Source organism: Dunckerocampus dactyliophorus, chromosome 13 (assembly GCF_027744805.1).
Source record: "Dunckerocampus dactyliophorus isolate RoL2022-P2 chromosome 13, RoL_Ddac_1.1, whole genome shotgun sequence".
In the NCBI taxonomy this organism is placed as follows: domain Eukaryota; kingdom Metazoa; phylum Chordata; class Actinopteri; order Syngnathiformes; family Syngnathidae; genus Dunckerocampus; species Dunckerocampus dactyliophorus.
Window position 1 is genome coordinate 30,169,899 of NC_072831.1, and position 20,192 is coordinate 30,190,090.

General features: G+C 43.8%; 2 protein-coding genes across 3 annotated transcripts in view; both read right to left on the minus strand.

Moving 5' to 3' along the window:
• Window positions 1–5,151, minus strand: part of pdzd8 (PDZ domain containing 8) — a 44,422-nt gene extending 39,271 nt beyond the window's left edge. The window contains exon 1 of the mRNA XM_054796027.1: window positions 4,198–5,151. Within this exon, the coding sequence (XP_054652002.1) occupies window positions 4,198–5,048 (851 nt within the window). The 5' untranslated portion in view covers window positions 5,049–5,151. The remainder of the gene's footprint in view (window positions 1–4,197) is intronic.
• Window positions 5,152–11,977: 6,826 nt separating this feature from the next.
• Window positions 11,978–20,040, minus strand: fbxo30a (F-box protein 30a). 2 transcript variants are annotated; one of them, XM_054797322.1, is made up of 3 exons: window positions 19,852–20,040; window positions 14,185–16,197; window positions 11,978–13,513 (listed from the first exon to the last, which is right to left on the minus strand). In XM_054797322.1, exons 2-3 carry the CDS (start codon window positions 16,147–16,149, stop codon window positions 13,310–13,312), a joined length of 2,169 nt encoding a protein of 722 aa, XP_054653297.1. In that variant the 5' UTR covers window positions 16,150–16,197; window positions 19,852–20,040; the 3' UTR covers window positions 11,978–13,309. The 2 variants fall into 2 exon arrangements, with proteins under 2 accessions (XP_054653297.1, XP_054653298.1); XM_054797323.1 differs by having other exon boundaries at window positions 19,826–20,040.
• Between the last annotated feature and the right edge of the window lie 152 nt (window positions 20,041–20,192).

Genomic DNA, 20,192 nt, shown 5'->3' on the forward strand with positions numbered 1-20,192 from the left:
TTAGAGCAGGGGTGTCAAACTGGTGCCTTGGAGGGCCGAGACACTGCAGGTTTTCTTTCCAGCCAGTCACTAAAGCAGGTGATTTTAATGATCAACACCTTCAGTTTGAGGGAAGGAGCTCATCAATTAAATCAGCTGCTGAAGAAACTGCTTGGAGAGAAAACCTGTAGCGTCTCGGCCCTCCAGGGCACCAGTTTGACACGTGTGATATAGACAGTCGCTCGGTGAGCCCCCTTTCTCCTAGAGCAGTGTTTCACATATATTCTTTTTCTTCTACAGGTTTGGCCCACCACACAAAGATTTTGCAGTATTTTTAATTGGATTTTACAGACGTGGGGGGCGTGTGCTCGCACCCACAGCGGAGTGACGTCATTCAATGAACTGCAATTAACCAAGAACGCGGTGCACCAGGACTTGATGAGCTGGTCCACACAGGCAGGTTGTCAAGAAACCGGACCAACTTAAGCGGGTTCGAGATTCAAAGACTCTTTATTGTCAGTTTTTCCACATACGCAAGACATACTGTAGAATGGAGACGCTCTCGCCCAGGAGTCTCGAGCAGGGGTAGGGAACCTACGGCTCGGGAGCCAGATGTGGCTCTTTTGATGACTGCATCTGGCTCTCAGACATTTCTTAACACCATCAAATTTCTTTCTTTTTTTTTTTGCTGACATTTTAAAGTAAAACATTATAGAAATCACAGTATTCAAAATAACGTTCAAAATGTAAAACTCTCTAAAGCATTTTAATCCATCCATCCATTTTCTAGCGGCATGCGGGCGGCCTGAGCCAATGCCAGCCGTCCTTCCCATATTTTCCAGGTCAAACACCAAAACTTGATTATTATTGGATAATGTGGTAGCCTACCCGGGTCATTGAGAGGTCAAGAAGTAAACTTCCCCCCTTTAAACAGTCAGCTAGCTAATTCTGCACAGCAAAACCTTTTGATGAAGGAGATAGCAAAAAGAAAGACCGATACGGAGTACGATGTAAAGCCATGCGGCACCAGAAGTTGCATTGTGTTATTAAAAGGAATCAAGTGAACGACTTACTGTATTCTAAAATTGTTGGTCTTGCTTAAAAATGCACACATATAGTTGTATTCAGTGTTGCAAAATATGATGTGGCTCTCAAGGAAATACATTTTAAAACATATTTGTATTTGTATTTGTACTTTATTTATCCCACATGGGGCTTTCATGGCTCTCTTAGCCCAAAAGATTCCCGACCCCTGGTCTAGAGCGACTTCAAGAAAAAACTAAAGAAAAGACGACAAATGATCATAAATACACTGAAACATATACGGATGATCAGTATCAAAATTGGCAGCATAAAAACCTGATAGGAACATCCCGAGTGTTTACTGGAATTGAGAGATTACATCTCGTGGGGAGCTGCCCCCACACACACACTCACACACACTCACACACATGCACAGTCCCATCTGCAACAACAACAAACCCCAGGGTGCAGTTCTGCTCCCTATTACGGCATCTTCTCTCTCTCTCGCGCACACACACACACGCACACACACACAATGCATGATTGCATACACAAATCAAAGACGGTCTGCATTTGCTAGCTGAATGGTGCATCTCAAGCGTTGAAGCTATACAGTTGTCCCTGGTTTATGGCGATTCATTGGTTCCAGACTCGACTGCAATAAGTGCATTTCCACTAAGTAGGATTCAACATTAATAAATGGAATATTTTCATAGTTATGGCATAAAAAACACTATTTCCAATCTTCTAAGTACGGGTTTTCACATGATTGGAGCCCTCGAGACATCAACCAGCACCCATAGAGTGCCCTTTACGTTGTATTACATAACAGGAGATATCATCATAATCACAACATCAATACCAGACTCACACATGCAGTGCTACCTCGCTTAACGTCCGCCCACATTCACACATTTTTCAATTAACATCCACATTTTTGCAAAAATTTGGCCATGGCTTGCCTTTGCCCGCTAGTTTGCTGTCCAAAATACCGTCTGGTTTGTTTGACTCACGCACCCAACACGAAATCTCCAATATATTCACACATGATGGCGCAATGCACCGTGGGCGCTATTTTCAGACAACAGCGTTCGTTTATATCAGAGTCGTAGAGCGATACACGACGTAACAAACACCGGGACCGTACCAAGACACAGGTGCAGGACCTCCCGATATCACGGCTTAGAGCGAAGACCGTCGTCGTTTCGAGGTATGTAAATGTGACTCGTCTGCGGTGCACAGACATCGGCGCCAGCGGTTCAACGGCAAGTCACATGTTTATTGGTTCTACAATGTTGATATTTGCTTTGATATATTTTTTATATTTTAGCAAATTGTGGTTGCAGCAGAATAATGTGTTTCTTTTGTGTTGTTTTGTTAATTGCCGGTTTTTTAACCTAACCTTTTTTAAACTAAGTAAAAGTGATGTAAAATGTTCAGTTGTCCATTCATTCATCATGTCCAATGATTTTTGCATCATTTTCTGCATGTAAAACTATCATTATTGTCTATAAAATGTGTTCTGTGTTAACATTTTTAGGTATCTGGAACGGATTAATTGGATTGACATTATTTTCTATGGGAAAATGTGCTTTGGTTAGAGTTCATTTTGGTTTGAAGTCGGACCCTGCGGAACGGATTCCTGACGCCAACCAAGGCACCGCTGCATTTCCAAAGTCATACACAGGTTTAGGTTTTCATGCTCGAACTATGGAAATATTCAGTTTTTTAGAGAAAGACTTCTGTACTTCTGTGAAGAAACGACATATTATTCACAGAAGTACAGCTGACGTCTCAAGAAGCCTTTCCCTCATTGGACACCTCCTGTACGACTGAGAGCCTACACAGACGTATTCTGTTTATTAACACTGAATCCTACTTCACGGAAACTCACTTATCACGGTCGGGTAACGGACGATAAACCAGGGACGACGCTAATGGCTTTTGTCGGGTGCAATGACAGCAGGCAATTCATACTGCATCCTGCACCAGCAACAATGACCTCATTGTTCATTTATTCATTCATTCATTCTGCCAGCAGTCAAGTGGTCATCACGCCTCTCACAAAGCAATGCACCAATAATGGTGGAGAGACACAAACTAAATCGTGACAGGTCACTGAGCTTCTGTCAACTCAATAATTATAGCTCAGCAGAATGTAGACCATTTGGATTTTTTTTGTAGTTTTTTTGACGTAATCATTATAAAACACGACCACAAACATGTGCACCAGTATACTCAGCAAACGGCACATCAGTTCAAGGTCCTCGTCCAACTGAGTGAGCAGAGAAGTGGGGCCTCATCCATGAAAACGTGCGTGGAAATCTGACTAAAAGTCCACACACGCCACAAACCCAAAATGTGCGTACGGGCAAAAATATTCCGATCTATAAAAAACGGTGTACGCACGCATTCATGCAATTTGTGGTTCATAGGTTCCACCTGGGGGGAGGAGCCTGCGCATGCAACTCCGCCTCAAGTTCCACCCATTCCATGCCTCCACTTCGCCACAGAAGGTCAAAGCAAAGTGACTCATCAATGTGGCGTCCATGTTAATGACATTAAATACAATTTTAAAAAGCGGTCCAACACCAAGGCAGACATTTCCATTTTTAGTGAAAATTTAAATTATGTCGAAAATTCCATTTTCTTCCGCTTATCCGGGTCTGGGTCGCGAGGGCAACAGTCTAAGTAGGAATGCCCAGACTTACCGGTCCCCAGCCAGTTTAGTATGCTTTGCTAAACTAGGCTAACCATGCTAGCTCCCATTCACACTCCGTAAGAGAGGAGTTTTGAAGTTTTTCCACCAACTTTTGCTGATGTTTCAGGTCACCCTTTCAACATGTTTAGTTCGGGAGGGGGCGGGCTAGTGCTTGTGATGAGACTCTGCCACAATTGAGCGGTCCGCCGGGGAAACACTTCCCCGCACAAACGTCCCTTCTCCTCACAATGACAGCATTTCATTCACATTGTCGATTCCCGCCATTTAACAGTAGATTCTTTTAATGCAGATTCCGTAGATTCTGGAAATCATCAGGACTTACATGACGGGCACACGCCAGTTCTTTCGATATTGATATAGATATCGCAGTAGATATTATAATAGATATTATGAAATACATATGACTAAATACAATTACAAAATAGTATACTGTATTTCCGAGTTGAGTCGACTTAACGGTGCTTCCATCTGACCTGATTTTGTAGTTGGGTAGCGTGTGCTTCTTCTTGATGACCCTTTTGAGCTGGTTGACGATGATGGAGGTGAGCTGAGGAAGAGGTCTTCCTTCAAACTGGGACTTGACCTCAAAGTCCACGAGCGGATCCTCCAGGAAGGAGAAGGACCAATGGGAGAAGGGCAGGCGCGTGAACTGCAGCCTCAGCCGCCCGACCACGCGCCGCATCTTGACGAACAGGTACGCAGACTTCCAGAAGACCAAGTCCACGTCGATGGCCAGGTGGAAGCCGCCATTGTACTCCATGTCCACTTCAAAGTTGAGCTCCTCCGGCATGCCGTCTTCGTTCACCTGGACGGGCTTCATGAGTTTGGCTGTTTTAAAGACCGGTAGCGAGTCGCCGAGAGAAATGTCTCGAAGGCTGAGTCCCTCCAGAAGTCGACCCGCTGTCTTTGTTTGCAGCAGCTCTTCAAACTCGACCTTGATCTTCTTGGTCAGCCAGTGTCTGACCACAGGAGTGTCCCGCAGCTCCCTGAACAGGAACAGGAAGATGGCATTAAGGAAATGACAGCTCTCGGCTTTGTCCGCGTCAGCAGCGTCGCCTTGTTGTTGTTGTTGTTGTTGTTGTTGTTGTTTGGGGCTGCCGGCGGTGACTTCCGGCTGTCGCGACGAGGCTGTGCCGTCCTGCTGCTGGCCCGCATCGACATGTTGAGTATTAAAGTAATCCTTCAGCGCCTTGTCAGCCACTACTTTGACGTACTGCTCCGCCCGCTTTATGGGCTCCGGGCTCCTGCGGCAGAGCAGCAACAACTGTAAGAGCAACGTCAGCACTGCTCCGGATAACGCAGATATCACGATTAAGTAAATCATCTCCAGCGGCTGTCAAAGTGTCTTCATAATCCAGTTCCAGTCGTCTTCAACAAAGCAAGTTGCACCTAGTCGCTCCCCGAGCTGCCATATCGTCTGCTTCTTTCCGGAGCTGCGGGATTCTTCCCTGATTGGACGAACGTCATGACGACAGCAGGACGTTCCGTGTGGCGTTCACAAAGTACAGTTAAAAGAGTTATTTATCATTTATTTTATTATTTACTATTTATTTTGTTCGTTATGCGTACTTTAATTTCCTAATTTGACTTTTCTCGTCTTGATAGTGCCTTTTCGGCACTATTTTAAGTTAAGTTTGGTAATATTGCTGTCACGACGGGGGTTGCTGCTGTCGAAGACTTGACCCCCCCGTATGCAGAGAGGAGGCGGCGAAGTGCAAAAATACTAGTAATTTTATTGCACAAGACAACAAGAACAAAACTAAAAGTAACAGAGAAAAAACTCTGTGGGAAAAATAATACAAAAGTAGCATAGATCGGTAAGTCTAGGTGACAGCACTGGTAAGGCAACAAGGTACATTAACAATGAACCAGCGCCGCACACACGAAGGCGCTGGCCTTTTAACCGCCGCCAATACAAATTGTCCGCAGCTGTGCGGACACCAAGTGTGAAGCGGCTGTATCTTCCACCACACCGGAAGTCCACCTCGCCAAAATAAGGGCGCAAGACAGGAACACTCGCTCCTGTGCTGCGAAACATGACAGTTGCCGTATTTGTTATACGTGTTTAGAATTTAAAAAATATTTTTAAAAAGTAGATACGAGGCCACTACTGGCGATGCTGATCCATTTTCAACATCTCTGAATGGTTTTGTGATTTTGCCTTGCCATGATTATAATCACAATAAAAGACAGAACAAAGATGTTTATTAATATTATTTTATCAACAAAATTATTTGTGAATGATTAAACACCACATAAATAAAATCTAATATACATGTATATAATATATACAATATAAGCTAATGTAACAATACCAACAAAATAATTATTCCTTTGAATTACATACAACTATTTGAGCAAAATAAAATCAATAGTGCAAAGTAAGTCAAGAACAGCAAAAACTACTGATAGCTCTTATTCTAATCCTTCAAAGCTCTTCTGTGTCCAGCAACGTAATCCCTGACTTTATAAGCAACACAACTATTACAACAGCAACAATTGTGTGACAACTACGACGGAGCATTAGGGCCGAAAACAAAATAAGTCGTAAATTTTACGAGAAAAAAAGGCATCCATTTCCCAAGGACAAAGGTCACATAAGTCCCCCCTTTCACAGCTGTCTCGTGCAATGCCCGTTACGACGGAGTATGAAAAGAATCTGAGCTTTCGAGAATAAAGTCGTAAATTTACAAGAAAAAAACTGGTAACTTGATGTTACAGGCATTGCCTGGGACAGCTATGAAAAGGGGGACTTATGTGACCTTTGGCCTTGACATGTGGAGGGGCCGGGGTAAGGAAGCTGGAAGTGAGAAGGGCTAGCTAGACATGCTAATCTAAATGCTCAACTGCTGTTTTGCTGCCACATTGTAAATAAAAGCTTGCCTGAAGCAAGTGGAACGTTTCCTTCCTTCCTGAAGAGCACGTGTCAAACTGGTGCCCTGGAGGGCCGAGACGCTGCAGGTTTTTTCTCCAAGCAGTTTCTTCAGCAGCTGATTTAATTGATGAGCTCCTTCCCTCAAACTGAAGGTGTTGATCATTAAAATCACCTGCTTTAGTGACTGGCTGGAAAGAAAACCTGCAGTGTCTCGGCCCTCCATGGCACCAGTTTGACACCCCTGCGAAGAGCTATGCTCTATTTTCCCTCTCACACGTACTTTACCACTTTATTCCCGTACATTTACAACTTTTTTTTGGTAAATTTATGACTTTATTCTTTTAATTTACAACTTTATTCCCGTACATTTCCGATTTTTTTCTTGTAAATTTATGACTGTATTCTCGTAAATTTATGATTTTTTTTTCTTGGAAATTTATGACTTTGTCGTAACTTACGACCTTTTTCCTGTATGTAATTTACAACTTTCTCCTCGTAATTTTATGACTTTATTTTTGAAATGTCAGATTTTTATTTCAATGAGTCCCTCATACTCTGTGTTAATTTAGCATGTCTTTTCGTAAGCACACATCAACATAAATGATTAGCAGGAGCTACAACTGCCATCATTATTTTATTGACTTTTTTGTTTCAATTTGTGGAAGTGTTCAAAGCATCTTGCTTAGGTCATGCATGCAAAGTTATCAAACACTTCAAAATCTACCTGCGTTGTTTTCAGACTCAGTTAAATAATAAAAAAAAGTGTTTGTCCACTTCTATCCTATATTGTGTCACTGTGGTTGTCTTAAAAGTAGTGTTCCCTCGCTCCATCGCGGTTCACTTCACTGCTTCATTTGTAGTGCAATTTTAGTGGGGGTTTTCAGCGTATGAACGCTGCTACAGGCCGAGCCTGAAGCTAGCAGTGTGAGGAAAACACAACGACAGGAGCAATATGTTTTAACAAGGATACAAAATGTGAACTTGTGAACTTGGAGTGTTTAAACAAGAGAGAAATGTTGATGTCTGTCTGAGAGAAGTGGATCAAGTGTATGGTGAGGGCTTTTACAGCCTTAAAACATATAGAATTACTGGAAACAAAGTAGGCTACTTTGCAGAGTTCACTTATTGCGGGCTATTTTGGGAACCTATCCCCCATGCTAATGTTAAAATCTCATCTCGTCTCGTGAGCGGCGTGTATGGTGTAACGGTAGTATATAAGCATGACTACATGTGTTTTTGTACAAAAGTGCGACAAAAAAGAGGAGCCTCTTTTTTATTATTATTATGAAAATGCTTCAAAGGTCAAACAAATGAAGCTGGCAAATGGTGGTGAAAGCACAAAACAATCATAGAACACAAGTGAGGTGATGGAGGAGTGCATGAACCTGCTGGACAACCAGCACATGAAAGCCACCCTCTGGTTTGCCAGTTGTTCACATCACATGAAGATGTGCTCCCTGAACGCACCATGCCTGAGAAGTCGACGCTACGAGGAACTAAAGTCAGCAAACTCATGCGGAATCGTCACCACATTTGACAGTACATGCTTCATGTGCAAATCACTTGGAAAGACGGCTTTCCGAGTACCGCTAACTGTAAAAAAACAACAACAAAACACTTGCCAGGATAAAAAGATGGCAAATAAAAACGTTTCACCCACGAGTGGAGATCACGCCATGACTAGAGAAAGAGAACACCACCAAAGCATGTCGGTAGGAACACAGCAACACTTCCACCTTCTCCGTCGGCCTGCCGCAGCGCCCCTCCTGCTCAGACCGCCGCTCGCGCTACCCGTAGTCAAGTCAAGTATGGCTGGCGAGGTTCTTCCGACGGCCGCCAGACGACCCGGCCCGCAGGTTGTTCTCTGACGCTCGCTTCTTCTTCAGCTTTGAACGCTCGGATGGATTCATTCATTCTTCACCTGCTACGTTGTTTTCTCAGTAGAAACATTTGCTATAAACGACCTGCGGGTGGCGCACAAGAAACAGTGTCCGCTCCTGAACAAATTGGAAAGCAGGTGGGTGTCCAAAGTGCAATCCCAGGGGGGCCTTTTTTTTATTTCTATTTATTTTTTAGCAAAGTCAAAATATTAACAAAGGTAACAACAAAGTCAGAATTTTAAAAATAAATTAATTTTAGTAGCATACAGTTGAAATATTAAAGAAAGATTTCTTTGAAGTCGTAATATGACTAAAAAAACAAAACAATACTTTTGGGGGGAAAATGTATAATATATATTACTATTAATAATAATAATAATAAGTGAAATATAATATTACATGCTGAAAAGACATCATATGAGAAACAAAACTAAGAATGAAGGTTATTTTACTGGACTCAAGTTCAAATACGGGAATAAAGAACATTTACAAGAAGAAAGATGAAATTGTTGGAAAAAAAAATAGAAGCAGAAACGATGGGGGAAAAAAACAAGCTGTAATTGTACAAGAATAAAGTCAAAATATTCAAAGAAAAAAGTTGTATTCTAACTAGAAAAAAGTTGCAATTTTACCAGAAAGCAAAAACTAAAAGCAATTCTATACGAATGAAGCCACCTAAAAATGTGCATGAGGTGCTACTAAAACAGGCGGTGCTTCGACGGTGACCGAACTACAGATGAAATATGAATACCTCATTTTATGACAAGAAAACAACGTTGCCGTTTTGGGAAAGCACAGTAGGCCGGGAAAGAAGTTCAAGAATATTACCAGAAGAACATTTACGGGAGAGTATTTGAGAAGGGAAATGTAAAATAAATTTAAAAACAGCAAGAATGGGGAGGGTAAAAAAGAGCCAAGAGTGAAGTTGGTAGTAAACTAAAAGGCGCACTGACTGCAGTATATGACCTAGCTGAGGTGAAATACTGCATACGGACGTGGTAGCACCCTTTCATTTTTCACTCTGAGGCCCTCGCTGGGAAGACCTTTGGACACCTCCGCTCTAAAGACGTTGGCAGACTGCAACCCAATCTTAAGTAGAGCACCAAAAAGTAAAAAGATGGGGCAAAATACTTAATGAAACGTGCATTTCAATCCTTCAAATGTCGACGTTTGTCTCGTGTGTCATTTTCTCTTCGATGGCAAAGGCAAAAGGGCTTTCGGTCTTGAGCGAGGTCACTGAAGCGCACGAGCACGGCCGCTTTGCCAGCCCTCAAGTCGTTTGATAAGTGGGGGGTGCCGGTGTAGCGTACGGCGGTCAACCCTAAAAGCAGCGACGCGTGGATGTGTACATGTTGGCAGGTCTGCTCACTGCCCAGGCTGGACACAGTAAGGCGGGGGTTCCAGCGGGGGCCACATACTGGAGTGAAAAATGAAAGGATGAAACTTTGCCACTTTGATATTTTGTAACGATATGCTAAGAAGCTCCATAGAGTTCAAGATAAAAAAACATGTCAGCTTTGTCACGTAAGGGAATTGCTACCAAAACATTATAGCCCCCCATATTATTATTATTACCATTATTCTTGTAATATTGTCGCTTTTTTCTCTTAATATTTGGATTTTCATCTCCTAAAATGACATGTTTTTTTTCCCATTTCCGCTGTTATTTTTGTAATATTTCCCGACGATTTCCATCTTTCCCTTTTTTCCTCGCAATTGACTTTATTCCCGTTATGTTTGGGCTTTATTCTCATAACAGGACAACTTCTTCCACAAACACATTTTCCAAAAAACCATGTAGTTCCTGTCAACGCTTACTACAAAATGACAACGTCAAGCTTCTTCATATTTTGACTTTCTTCTCGTAAAGCTTTTCTGCTGTTGCTCGTCTTATCATTTTCCAAATATTTTAGCTTTCTTCCAGTACATTTTCATCTGCTGCTGTGAATCATGTCCATGGATTGTCAGGGCATTCAAGCCATCGCAACTGGACGGTTCAGGTTCGCGACTCGGTAGGACACACACCAGTCGGACTAGATAGGACAGCTCTGTGACTTCATTCCCAAAATATTTCAACTTTAGCCCAGTCATATTGTAACTTGTTCATTCTTTGTTTGTTTCTCATATTACCGTAAGTATTTTTCTTATAATATAAGATACTATTTTTCATGATAATATTGTAATCCTATCATTAGAATATTAAAAATTAATCGTATTTCAACTTTGCTACTAGAATGGCATTTTTCCTCATAATACTGTAACATGACAACTTTACTGTATTCTCATTGGATGAGAACTTATTTCTCTTCATATTCTGACTTGATTCTTGAAAAACAACTGCTGATTTTTAAATGTTTGCTGTGGTTTACTCATGATGTAACATTTTCATTTTTTTTCTTTTTTTGTTTTAGTTGTCATATTACCACCTTTTGTCTTTGTCCTGGAATATTTCAACTTTATACGACTAAAATCACATTATTTTTCCTCAAAATGTTGAGAAATGATGACTCTTAATATTTGGACTTTATGCTCACATGATGATGGCTGATTTCTGCTGTTTACTCCTGTAATAGTATTTGAAACCTTTTCATTTTTTCTTCTGGTTCTCATACTACAACTTTTTTCTTGAATATGTCGTCTTTATGCTACTAAAATGAGATTATTTTTCCTGCCAACATTGTGAAACTATGACTTTTTTCACATTGGATACCTTTTTTCACTTCATATTTTGATTTCATTCTTATAAAAATGACATTTATTTGTAAAATGTGCACCAGGCCAATAAAATACATTTTTTAAAAACAGCCGTGTGCTGCAAGTAGCCCCCTGGCCGCCCTTTGGCTACCCTGCAGTTAGACATCCATCTGTCCCCCATCTACAGCACTCGTCCTCCTCATAATGCAGTCTCTCCCAGACGTTTTGGGGTTAGGCGCGGGGTACACCCTGGACTGGTCACCAGCCAATCACAGGACAGCTATAAACAAAAAAAAACACAATCACATTCATACCTATGGGCAATTTAGTCTCCAATGAAGCTAACATGCATGTTTTTGGAATGTGGGAGGAAACTGGAGTACCCAGAAAACCCACACACACATGGGGAGAACATGCAAACTCCACACAGAAATGCAACAGGGCATCTTTTGAAAGGTCTCAAATCCTCCAGAGGGTTATGGGACAAAAAAAGTCAGCATCTGTAAGACGTGGACCCGACGGGCTTGTCTGTGAAGGCCAAACCTTGACCCAAATGAAACGGGTGATAGTGAAGTCTACGTGGACAAGCCCATCACATTTTTGGGGGTGGCCACCCCACCGGCCATGTAGACATTTCAGGTATCAACTTCGTGCCACCCCCATATGAATGATGGCCTCACCTTGGCCACCCCAATCAAACATTGCTGGCTCCGCCCCTGCTCACATGGGAAGTGCTGCTGGAACTGCTGGTTGGTTAAACGAGGGACCGTCAATAAATTACTATTATGCTAAAGACAGCTTGTAAAAAAAAAAAAATAAAAATAAAAAAAAAAAAGTCATATAGTATACACAAATGGATCTATAATCGTGTCAAATGATAAGGCCTACCCTAAAAGTATTTTGCACGCCCATTTTTTCCAATTGGCTCTTTTATTGGATTAGGGAGCTGATTCACAGAGGTTTGTTCCAAAAGCCAAACAATATTGTTGGTCATGTTGTGGAATCAAAAAGTACATTCAGCAATACCTTGCTTGTATCATTTTGAATGCTTTGATGAGCTATTTTTATAAGCAGATTCAATTCCACGCATGCATGTTTGGAGCAAAAGATTATGATAAAAAAAAGGGTTAGGGTTCCGGTGCATGTTGGCCTCACAGTCAGGAGACCTGGAACATCTGGGTTGGATTCTCCGTTGGGCATTTCTGTGTGGAGTTTGCATGTTCTCCCCGTGTGTGTGTGGGTTTTCTGGGTACTCCGGTTTCCTCCCACATTCCAAAAACATGCATGTTAGCTTCTTTGGAGACTCTAAATGGTCCATAGGTATGAATGTGAGTGTTTCTCTATATGTGCCCTGCCATTGGCTGGACACCAGTCCAGGGTGTACCCCGCCTGTCAGCCGAAGTCAGCTGGGATAGGCTCCAGCATACCCCCGTGACCCTAATGAGGAGAAGCGGCACAGAAAATGGATGGAAGGAAAAAGAAAAAAAAAATATCGTTACCGTATCGGCAAGACTATAAAATAAGGAAATCAAATCAGAAGGCAAACAATGTGGATCGGGACATCTCTAATTGAGACGTAAAGACAGAAAGAGGCGATGAGTGTGGTGTGTCATCTTAAACTAACCCTATGCCTGTCTGAAGCTGAAATGGACTTGCACTTCCTGGCGTCTATTTGTGCCTATCGTTTTGCACTTTGATGCTCCACTTCACAATCCACCAGCGCAAACACTTCAACACAGTGGAACCCGTTTTCAGTCGACACCCCCCTAGGGTTACTGGCTGCCAGTAACCCTAAGCTAGCGACTGCTTGCACATGTACCTGTGAGTTTTTGTACATATTTTCATACCATACTATATGCGCTAACCTTACGGGACTGTCTTTAGCGGGTTCCACTGGTCTCTTCATTCCCCTTGCGGTCTGAAGATGTCGTTCAGGAGCGTATTGTCAGCACCATAGCCCAGTACTACTTTCTGGAGTAGAAAAAATACTCATCAGTGATTATGTACACAACAGTGGTTTGGTTCAACCGGTCGGGTTGCAGCATCGCTTCGAAGAATATCAGGTGGTATTTCTGTAAACACTGTAGCATAACACATTATTGTTATTCTTCTTCTTATCATAGCGTGGAGCATCACTTAGGCCACGGGCTTGAGGACCGAGCGTAAACACCTGCCCTCCTTGGTGAGCTCCCGGGTGAAGCACATGCAGGGTAGCGGGATAGCCTCCTCGCGCCGCGCCACCGTGTTGAACTTGCACGTCTTCAGGTGGTCGGCCATGCTGGTGATGTTGGCAAACTTCCACTCGTTGACCGTGCCGAACGCAGTGCTGAAGCGCCACACCTGTTTAAAAAAAAAGGCACGGCGGTCACAAATAATAAACAAAACAGTGCAAAATGGTGCGCGCTCACTCACTGTCGCTGGCTACGTTGCAAAAACAGACACACAGGCAAATTCAGTGTAAGCTAATGTCTGACACAGCTACACCGTACACGATACTTGAGTACCAACTACTGGTTCAAATGTAAATTACACCTCTCATGACAATAATTCATGAAAAAATGTCTCATGTAGCCGATAATATCAAATATCAACGATAATATGTAGCACAATTGTCAATTATGGTGACAGGCCTAATCACAGGCATAGTTATGCTTGCTTATTTTATATTGGATTGTTTTTTATGTGATAAAAATATTTCCACATACATTCATATTCTTGTGTAAATAATTCACTTTTTTTCCATTCTTTATTCTTTCAATATTCATATCTTCAATTATTGTTTCCACATACATACATACAGTACATGTAGTTAACTGTATATTTTAAATTCTTATTTTTTTAAATGTTTTCAGTCATCATTTATATATTTATTTGACGTTGTATTTAAAGAAAGATCTAAAATGAAGAAGACAATGAAAAGTTCCTGGAATAGTTAAAGATCTATTTCATGTGTCACCATTGCAAAATGTTACGACAAATGTGGACCAACACCTTTAGCACAGAAAACATACCTTGTCCGTGATCTGCCATGACGGTGACCCATCTTCCCGCCGTTTCTTCTCCCACAGCAGGACCACCATGCCTCGCATCTGCAGCAGGCTGGCACAGACGTCCCTCATAGTGCGGGACACCCTGGAGAGCTGACACAGGCTGAAGCTGTCCAGGAAACTAGCCACGTGCTGCAGCACCTCAAACGGGAGGCTGCTGAACTGGTCGCAATGAGCTCCTAAGCGGCGGGCGCTCCTCGGCAGCTTGTCGCCGCTTTTTAGGGGCAGACCCGGCTGAACCCCAAAAGAGCCCAGGTGCCTGTCGTGGATGATCCGAAAGCCTTGCACGGACGGGCAGAAGCGTCTTTGGGAGTAGGTGCAGCCGTAGTAGGCTAGAGGGCAGCGTTGCTCCATCCAGCCGTTGAGCCCGGCGTGGATGTCCCCGTGGACGTTCTTGAAATGAGAGGAAAACTCATCGCGTCGAAACAGCTGGCCGCACACGAAGGTGAACATGCAGCGCTGCTTGGTTTGGTAGCGGGCCACACATTCCAGCACCAGGTCCAGCCGGAGCGTGTGGAAGGGGCTGGGGTTGGACAGCTGCGGACTGGCGTGGTCGCACGCCGACGCCGATGCGATGTCCCCCACCATAGTGTTGGTGGCCAGGATGGCCGAGGGGTAGGAGAAGGTCTGCGTGCCAAAGTCGATGTGGTACCCATCCACAAACCTGCTGTCGGAGATGCCGCGCCCCCCCGGGGAGTCGCCCAGGCAGAAGAGCAAGGCGGCGGTGATGAGGTCGATGCCGTGCAGGCCCATGGGGTCGTCGGCAACCTCCAGGTCGGACGTGTCCACCGCCTTGTCCTCCATCTTGGCTCTGAACAAGTACGGGTCCGACAGCAGAGCCCGGCGGCCGTTGAAGGTGAACATGCTGATGCCACGGAGCACCTCCACGCTCTGCAGCTTGCGCTCCAGGCAGCGATACCTGAGCTCGGTGGGCAGCTGGTGCAAAAAGTTGTTCCTCACGTTGTCCGACAGCAAGAAGGGCACGGGCCGGGACAGCGGTTGGGCTTCGGGCTCCAGCGCAACCACAGGCATGTAATTCTGAGGCACCTCCGGCCACACCGGGCGGGAGTCCTCCACTGGGTCTTCAATGACATCCTCCTTCTCGTCAAAGAAGATCTCCACAAAGTCCTCCTCCTCCGGCCAGGTGAGGACATCCTCATCTCCGTCCGTGCCCACCGCGCAGTCCACCCCGCCCACCGCCCCCAGCTCACACTCTGAATCAGAGTCACTGTCTCGCATGTCCACATTCTTTCCCCCGGCTGTGACATCATCAGCGTGACAGCCGCCATTCTCCCCATCAGCTCTGTCTCCGTTCAAATTGCCCACAAGGACGTCAACGTCCTTAGAGTTAGCGAGAATGTCCAAGGCCGCCACTAAGCTTCGACTCGTCTCCACCGAGGCCCGGTACAAGTCACCGTAAGGCTCCTCCTCCATCTCCACCGACCCGTTGGCCGTCTCGCTCGGCATTGTGGCCATCTTGTCGTCTGCCTCCTTGTCGCTGTTCTTGGACACGGTGGTGGTGACCTTGAGGGACTCCAGGAGCATCCTCTGGTCCTGCAGGGCCAGCGCCATGTCCAGCTGCTCCACCTCGTCAAAGTCTTTGCTCAGGTTCTCGTAGGACTTGCGGTCGGCATAGCTGACGGGCCAGCGGTTCCACTCCATGGTGCAGCACACGATGCTGGCGGGGCACGTCTCCAGGTGCTGTGCCATCTTGATCCTGGCCACGCTGAAGGGGCAGCCGAAGCCGCTGTTGAGGCACGGCAGGCGCTCATACGGGCAAAGCAGGCGGTGCTCCGGGAGCTTGCAGGCATGGAAGACGGCGCCACACACCAGCGGGCAGCCAATCAGGTCACAGGAAAGGCCCGCCTCTGGTCTCGCCATGCATCTCCTGTTGATGCATTTAAGGCAGTGGGGGTGCAGCGTCTCCATTTCAACGGGACTGTTCTTTCCCCGGCTGGCAGGGAAAAGGGGACAACCCTGAAAGAAAAAGAAAATCCTTTTTTTCACCGCACTTTTCCAGCAGGATCACACATTAGTGACTTTTCAGTGATGTTGTGGCACCAAACGTGATGAATATCCATCATCTCCCGCGCTTCTCTGTTCCACTTCAAATGGAAAAGACGCTCCGTGAAGGACATGATACCACCACAGACCCACCCCTTGTTAGACCAGCCCACCCCGTGTATATGCCTGTAAAAGAAGCGGGCTTTGCTACACATCTTAAAATAAAGCTGTGCCAACTATCTGTCGCTCAGCTACAGATGTACACGCTCTAAAGTTTCATTTCTTTTTCCTCAGTGACTAGGCTAACCTAGCATGATGTTAAAATGCGAGTGTAATGTTAGCACTTTAGCATCACACATCTATGCTAGTGTTGCTTGCATAAAGTTTATGTCCCGCCCCTGTCTCACTCCTTCATGTTACACTGTTGTTAGTGGTATACAGCATCTACTAAATATGCCTGACATGCTTGTTAAACACACGTTGCAGTATAAAATGTATAGGTGCTCATCGCTAATGTTTGATTATCCTTGAACAGATGGATTTATGAAGCTGCGTCAGTGTTGGAGAAACAAGTTTGACATTTCCTTTGCCACACGCAACTATGGTGCACTCAAGGGCCGCCTAACAAAGTGCGACAGCTCAAGGCTTGGCGAAAAAAGCTATCAGTGAATCATAAACACTAGCGGTGTCACGAAACCTGAGAAGATTTCTCGTTCGGTAAAAAAACTGTCTGGTGATGATAACTTAAAATTGAAAATCACTCATCACATATTAATCATCAATTAATAAATGCAAACAAACCTTCCCACCTCAAACCCCAGTTTTCCCATCTGGGAAAAGAACCACACACCAAGATGCAGAGTCTTTGTCCCGACCGTCAACACTCACAGAGACGTTTGGTTGACCACGTAAATACAAACAACGCAGCGCAAAAGTGTGTGTGTTCAAAAAGTCAGTCAAAAGAAATAATTAGAGATCAACCAGTACCGATTATTAGTAGTTAGGGAGGCCAATATTTATGTGCAGTAAAGTCTAAAAATGTTGACTAATACAAACACTTAACTTGGTTTAACCGCCTAAAGCATGTTTATTAGGGGTGTAACAATATGTGTATCGTATCCAAGTGTTCCATACACACATGTACCCAGCCGTGACCCCCATCGAACAATACACACTTTCATATCCATTTGATCAACTTCTGATGGCGCTCTGCCCTGAAAGCTCGGTTTATCTGCGATCGACTACTCTTGCTTGGGTTGCACTGTCAAGCACAGAGCCACTGAGCTCCGCCTCCCACATTCACACCATGCTGAAAATGTGAAACATGTTGGCAATTTCAATCAAATCCAAATTAAAATAGGCAAGGTAATTTATTTCTTGTATCAAAAACATCAAACCGTAACACAAACGTATCGAACCAAACTGTGAATTTTGTGTATTGTTGCACCCTTAATGTTTGGCACACACATCAGCGAGGACCTCACCAGGTCTCACATCACCCAACAAATTCTGAAGAAGTCCCAAAGGAGACTGTACTTCCTGAGAAGACTGAGGAAATTTGGCATGTCCACCACAATCCTGAGTTGCTTCTACAGATGCACTATGGAAAGTGTCCTTACCGCCTCCATCACTGTTTGGTACGGTAACTGTACAACACGTGATAGGAAGGCACTCCAGCGGGTGATCAAGACCTCACAGAACATTGTTGGGGCAGCCCTCCCATCACTGCAAGACATTTATAAAACTAGAGTCCTACGAAGAACACACAACCTCATCAAGGACAGCACACATCCACAACACTCATTATTCACACTCCTACCGTCAGGCAGACGCTACAGGAATTTGAAGTCCAGGACCACAAGGCTGGCAAACAGCTTTTACCCACAGGCCATCAGGCTTCTCAACGAAGCACTCACACACGCCGCACGCAACACACGCACACACTCATAGCACTTTATTTATTTATTTATTTGTATATTTATTTGTATTAATGTCTCTTCTTTTTGTTGTTGCTTAATTTATTGGTATATATGTTTATGTTTCTTATGTTCTTATTCTTATTCTTTCTTGTGTTTTCTTTCTTTTCTTGGGAGAATGAACAGAATAAGATTTTCATTGCATGGTATAAACTGCTGTTTTACCATGCACATGACAATAAAACTCTCTTGAATCTTGAATCTTTATTGAACCAAACAAATGGAAAAATACTGTAGTTCCTAGACTTATAGGTCTAAATTCCAAATATGTTCCACTAGAAATAATGCTCTTTAATACAGTTGAAAAGCCAGCATTTCAAGAAATTCTGCAAATGTTGAGAGTACGAATTGCATATGAGAGAATACGTGTCACAAATGGCAATTCCACACCTTTACAACAGTGAAAGCAGACACCTTAAAGGAAATATTGCATTATTACCACATATTATTATTTATTCTATATTATAACATTAGTGGCTTATTTGCTCTCCAAAAATGTTGACAATATCGTTTAGCCTCAATTTGTGGGACAATTAAAAAATGCACCTGCATTGTTTTTGTTTTGTGACACAGTTAAAAGTTTGTAGGATTGGGTGATGGTTTTTATATACGGGTATAAATGATAGTCGATGACGTGTATTTCCTGCGAGTGCGTGCCACGTGGCTGAAGGCAGAGGAGAAGTGAAGACGGGGCAGTACCACTGTATTATGGAAGTGATTTGGTTTCGATAGAGCAGAGGTGGAGCAAGAGACCACAATATATTATTTTGGAGAAAATAAAATTGAACAAAAATTTGCAGTTTCCCAGTAGGGCCCATTTCCAAAAGTCTAAATCCCAGCATCAATGACTAGTGGGGTACCTCCGGCACATGGGACTTTAAATTGATTTGGATCAATCAGACCAAATTATACTCACAAGTACTGGACTGAGAGTCTTCCATCATCATCCATGTGCAATCAAGTCACTTTGTCCAAGTTAGAGCGCCTATCAGATAGTATTCACCATGTGTTTGTTAAGCCTCTTAAAATCACATGCTGTCATTAATACATCCCAGGGTCAACATATTATTGCTCCTGTGTTCCATAAACACACACTGCCTGGGAGTGTTTACTAAATGTGATGGTGGTGGAGTAACATTTCACAACCCTGCTCTTTGGTTACACGGAAACGTCACTTGTTCGCTTCTTACAGACGGACCCCGTTGGGCTTTTGAATGTACATTTTGGTGACCGCTTGGAGAGCAATCAGCCTCAAAACAAGCCCCCTACACACCGCGGGATCATTGCACAACACAAGCACTTGTGTCTAGGGGATTTCCGGGATAACAAAAGCTGGATGAAAGTTTCAGCGTGACACAAACACAACACTGCATGCAAATCCGGCGCTGCACAGGAGAGCTGCTGTTTATGTTCTGACGATAAAAGCAGTAAAATAATATGAGGACTAAACAACAAACAATGCGGTTAATAACTCCATTGTTAACAGACGCAGTGCCAACTTAGCCTGTAAAGCTACTGGGTGATTATATGGCAGGATACTTCAACATATGAAGTCTATTAAATCAAGTGAGAGAACTTTGTCAAACAAAAGAACAACATGGCTAGAACTAGCTAGCATGCTTCACCTGTTAGCTCGCCGCTAGCTTCTTACCCAGAGTTGAGGGATTCTGTGTGCGCTGTCCGGCTGGTTTTAATTTATATCAGCTCCGTAAACAAAAATACTCCACGCACAAATTTGAGGGGTGTTTTCCGCGGCCCCAAAAAATATTTCTCGGGCACTAAATGTCGCTCGTTCTTCTGCTCGGTCTTTCGCCGCTGTGCTGAGTTTTACGATGGAACTACTTTGGGGCGCCCCGCTATTACGTCATCACGCAGGGAATTAATCACGTGGGCTGGTTATACCAATCATTGCGCTCGGGCGTTTTATTGCCATCAGTACATTAATTTGGAAAAAAAAGAAAAAACAGCCACGTTCATAATATACAAGTAATA